Source organism: Perkinsus marinus (genome assembly GCF_000006405.1).
Source record: "Perkinsus marinus ATCC 50983 genomic scaffold scf_1104296973568, whole genome shotgun sequence".
NCBI lineage: Eukaryota > Perkinsozoa > Perkinsida > Perkinsidae > Perkinsus > Perkinsus marinus.
The window spans coordinates 54,470-57,286 of NW_003201384.1; the positions used below are offsets into that span (position 1 = coordinate 54,470).

The 2,817-nt window shown below is 47.6% G+C and overlaps 2 protein-coding genes across 2 annotated transcripts in view; both read right to left on the minus strand.

Annotated features, from left to right (window-relative positions):
* Nucleotides 1-1,038, minus strand: part of Pmar_PMAR012900 (amino acid transporter, putative) — a gene marked incomplete at its 3' end in the record, with an annotated part of 1,239 nt that extends 201 nt beyond the window's left edge. Inside the window, exon 1 of the mRNA XM_002766123.1 lies at nt 1-1,038. Coding sequence (XP_002766169.1) covers nt 1-972 — 972 coding nt within the window. The 5' untranslated portion in view covers nt 973-1,038.
* A 185-nt stretch (nt 1,039-1,223) lies between these two features.
* Nucleotides 1,224-2,817, minus strand: part of Pmar_PMAR012901 (hypothetical protein) — a gene marked incomplete at both ends in the record, with an annotated part of 3,331 nt that continues 1,737 nt past the window's right edge. The window contains 10 exons of the mRNA XM_002766124.1: nt 1,224-1,322; nt 1,364-1,532; nt 1,574-1,690; nt 1,744-1,807; nt 1,848-2,067; nt 2,125-2,192; nt 2,236-2,305; nt 2,419-2,553; nt 2,601-2,721; nt 2,767-2,817. The exon at nt 2,767-2,817 is cut by the window's right edge and continues 4 nt beyond it. Coding sequence (XP_002766170.1) covers nt 1,224-1,322; nt 1,364-1,532; nt 1,574-1,690; nt 1,744-1,807; nt 1,848-2,067; nt 2,125-2,192; nt 2,236-2,305; nt 2,419-2,553; nt 2,601-2,721; nt 2,767-2,817 — 1,114 coding nt within the window. The remainder of the gene's footprint in view (nt 1,323-1,363; nt 1,533-1,573; nt 1,691-1,743; nt 1,808-1,847; nt 2,068-2,124; nt 2,193-2,235; nt 2,306-2,418; nt 2,554-2,600; nt 2,722-2,766) is intronic.

Genomic DNA, 2,817 nt, shown 5'->3' on the forward strand with positions numbered 1-2,817 from the left:
GGCGAAGTACACAAGAGTGCTGATGATGGCAGACCAGATAGCGACCCAGTGCAGTTTCTTCTCACTCCTAGGGTTCATCTCCATGTAGATCTCAGGCATATTAGCTTGGTTGCAATAACCGAAGATATACGTGGTGACACCCTCCAGGCAATCAATCCAGTTGATTGGAGCATAAGCCTGGCCATATTTGAAGTCAACTGCCATACCATATTCACCGAGGAGATAGAAGGCTACGATAGCCAACCAGAACATACCGAGAATACTAACAATAGTGAGGTACCTCAAGGAGCCGAGACTCTTAACCAGACAGATTGGGTACATGACGATACCCAACATGATGAGGGATAAGTAATACCTCGAGGTTAACATGATATGATACCAAGCATTGGGGTCATCGATGGTGAGCTGATTGAACAATGGTGCCAATGAATCGACAACAGTTACCAAATAAGAGGCACTGCTACCCAAACAGAAGACAACCATAGCAATCTGGAAGCCGTACAGCACCTTACGACCATAAAGGTGCTCTATGATGGTAGCGTACGAAGTCTTGCCCGTCTTCTCAACAGTCTTAGTAATCATATCTATAGAAAGCACATTCAACACAGCAAACACCATCAATAAGACAATAGCAGAAACATAACCACCAATTGCCATCTCATAGGTATTGGACAGAATGGCGCCACCCAAAGTAGCCTTAACAACAGCAATAGTCGCCGTGAATGACGAACCAGGGGCGAAGGTCCTGCTAGCCCAAGTGTCCTTCTTAGGGGACATTTCCCCTAGAGGGGATGAGGCCTCTGAAGCAGTTGACAGATCCGCCTTCTTCGGCTTCCCCCGTGAACTCATTGGAGTGGCAACAACACTCTGCGAGATTGAATCGAGGTCATCTCTCACAGACCCTTCAGTGCTGGTACTGCTATTAGCGGCACCAGCATCAGTAGTAATGACACTAGTCGTGTTAGAAGTCATCGTTGTTAGACGTGGACTTTATAATTAGTGATGAATACAAGGATGATGAATAATGTCACCAACACTGAAAGAGAATAATACACCCCGACCCTGACGGCGACAGCAACCCCTCAACACAAGTCCAATGATGATGACTTCAACACGGTATTGATGATGGTTGTCATGCGGATACTCTTACTAATGACCACCTCCGTCGTAGTAACTGAACGAAGAGGATATAACCAACACGTGGGAGGGGGGGTGGGGGCTGCTCACTCCAAGAGACCATGACGACCTCGCTTCTTCTCATCTGATGGTCTGATGGATCGGATGAGCATCACCGAATGGGCAACGGCCCAACTGATGATCATCTAAAAGGTGATCATGATGTGGAGGAGGAGTAGAGGATTACACAGGCCAGGAGGTTGACGAAGAAGGCGAAGGACACTGTGGGGTAGGGGAAGGTGGCCGTCCTGGCCAGTCGATAGAAGGACATCCAACTTATGATGAAGTAGCCGACAATACCACACCAAGCCAATACCCCACTGAATGATAACATCACCACATAGTAATGTTTATACCTACAGGGCAGATGAGCAAATAAAAGCGCCGACTTACGTACTTCAACAGACTCGTCGTGAGGAGGGCAATGCCGATGAGGATTTGAATGGCACTCGAGGATGCTATGATGAGATACTCACACCAACTTAACATCAGCAGCCTCTTGTACATTATGCATCTAATAGAAGTACGACGACGACAAAGGGAAGGAGGCCAGGCAACATCATCTACCGGTCGGCCAGATGAGTGTTGAAGTCCATCGTACACTTCTCAACACCGACCGACTTACCAACACCTGAGGGAACATCAACAACAACAAGTTGATGAGGACCGACATGGTGGGGCTTCGGCGAAGAGGGGCTGACTGGCATCGAAGGTCTCCCATCTATCACAGGTCGACTCGGCCAACTCCAACCATGATTGACGACGATCACCAATTACGTAGACCAGACCATATTGTCGGGATGAGAAACCAACAGCAAGGGACGATGAGGAGGATAGTCGATCATCCTTATGGCCTCCGGCGTAGTAGCTGCCCGAGAGGTATTGACTACCCTGAAGGGATCAACGACGATGACTCAACTGAGGGGAGGAGGATGAGGAGGCTACTACCGCGCCGACACGCCAAGTCGACATGAAGATCGACCCCAACGCCAAACCGGCAGATGTGAATACTTCAACTGAGACGATGAGTTGATGACGATGGTGAGTGACGGGACTTACCTGTGAGGAGGAGAAGACTCGACCCTTTGGAGAGGCGGCCGAAGACCATAAGAAGGTGAGGAAGTAATGGCTGAGGGAAAATGCCATGATAACAAAGAGGAAGTCAAAAGGCATCGATGGTCGTCGAAACTGATGTTAACGAGGTGTGGTAAGAAAAGATTCATTCATGAATTTAATACCGACATTATTAGCAAACCTCAAGTCTCTATCAGACTCATCTTTAACTCTTCCCCCACCATCACCAATCATTACACTCTTACCCACATCTACTGGTATACCATCATTCAACCTTTCTACCATAAACTCCCACATACTCACCTAAAATACACCACCACTATTTTCAAGCACCAATATCATCTCACTACACCAGGTTTCCGATAGGAATCATATCCATTCGGGAGATCTCCTCGAGCCAACGCCGCAAATACATACATTTGGAGGTCAGCACGACAACTACCATCAAGCCAGCTCAAGAACGACTCAAACCTGAGATGATAAACTCATCAACACCCAGAAGTGTATGACTACGACTTTCCAATGAGTCGGATAATATCATTCATTACGGCTTCTCCTCCCAGCATT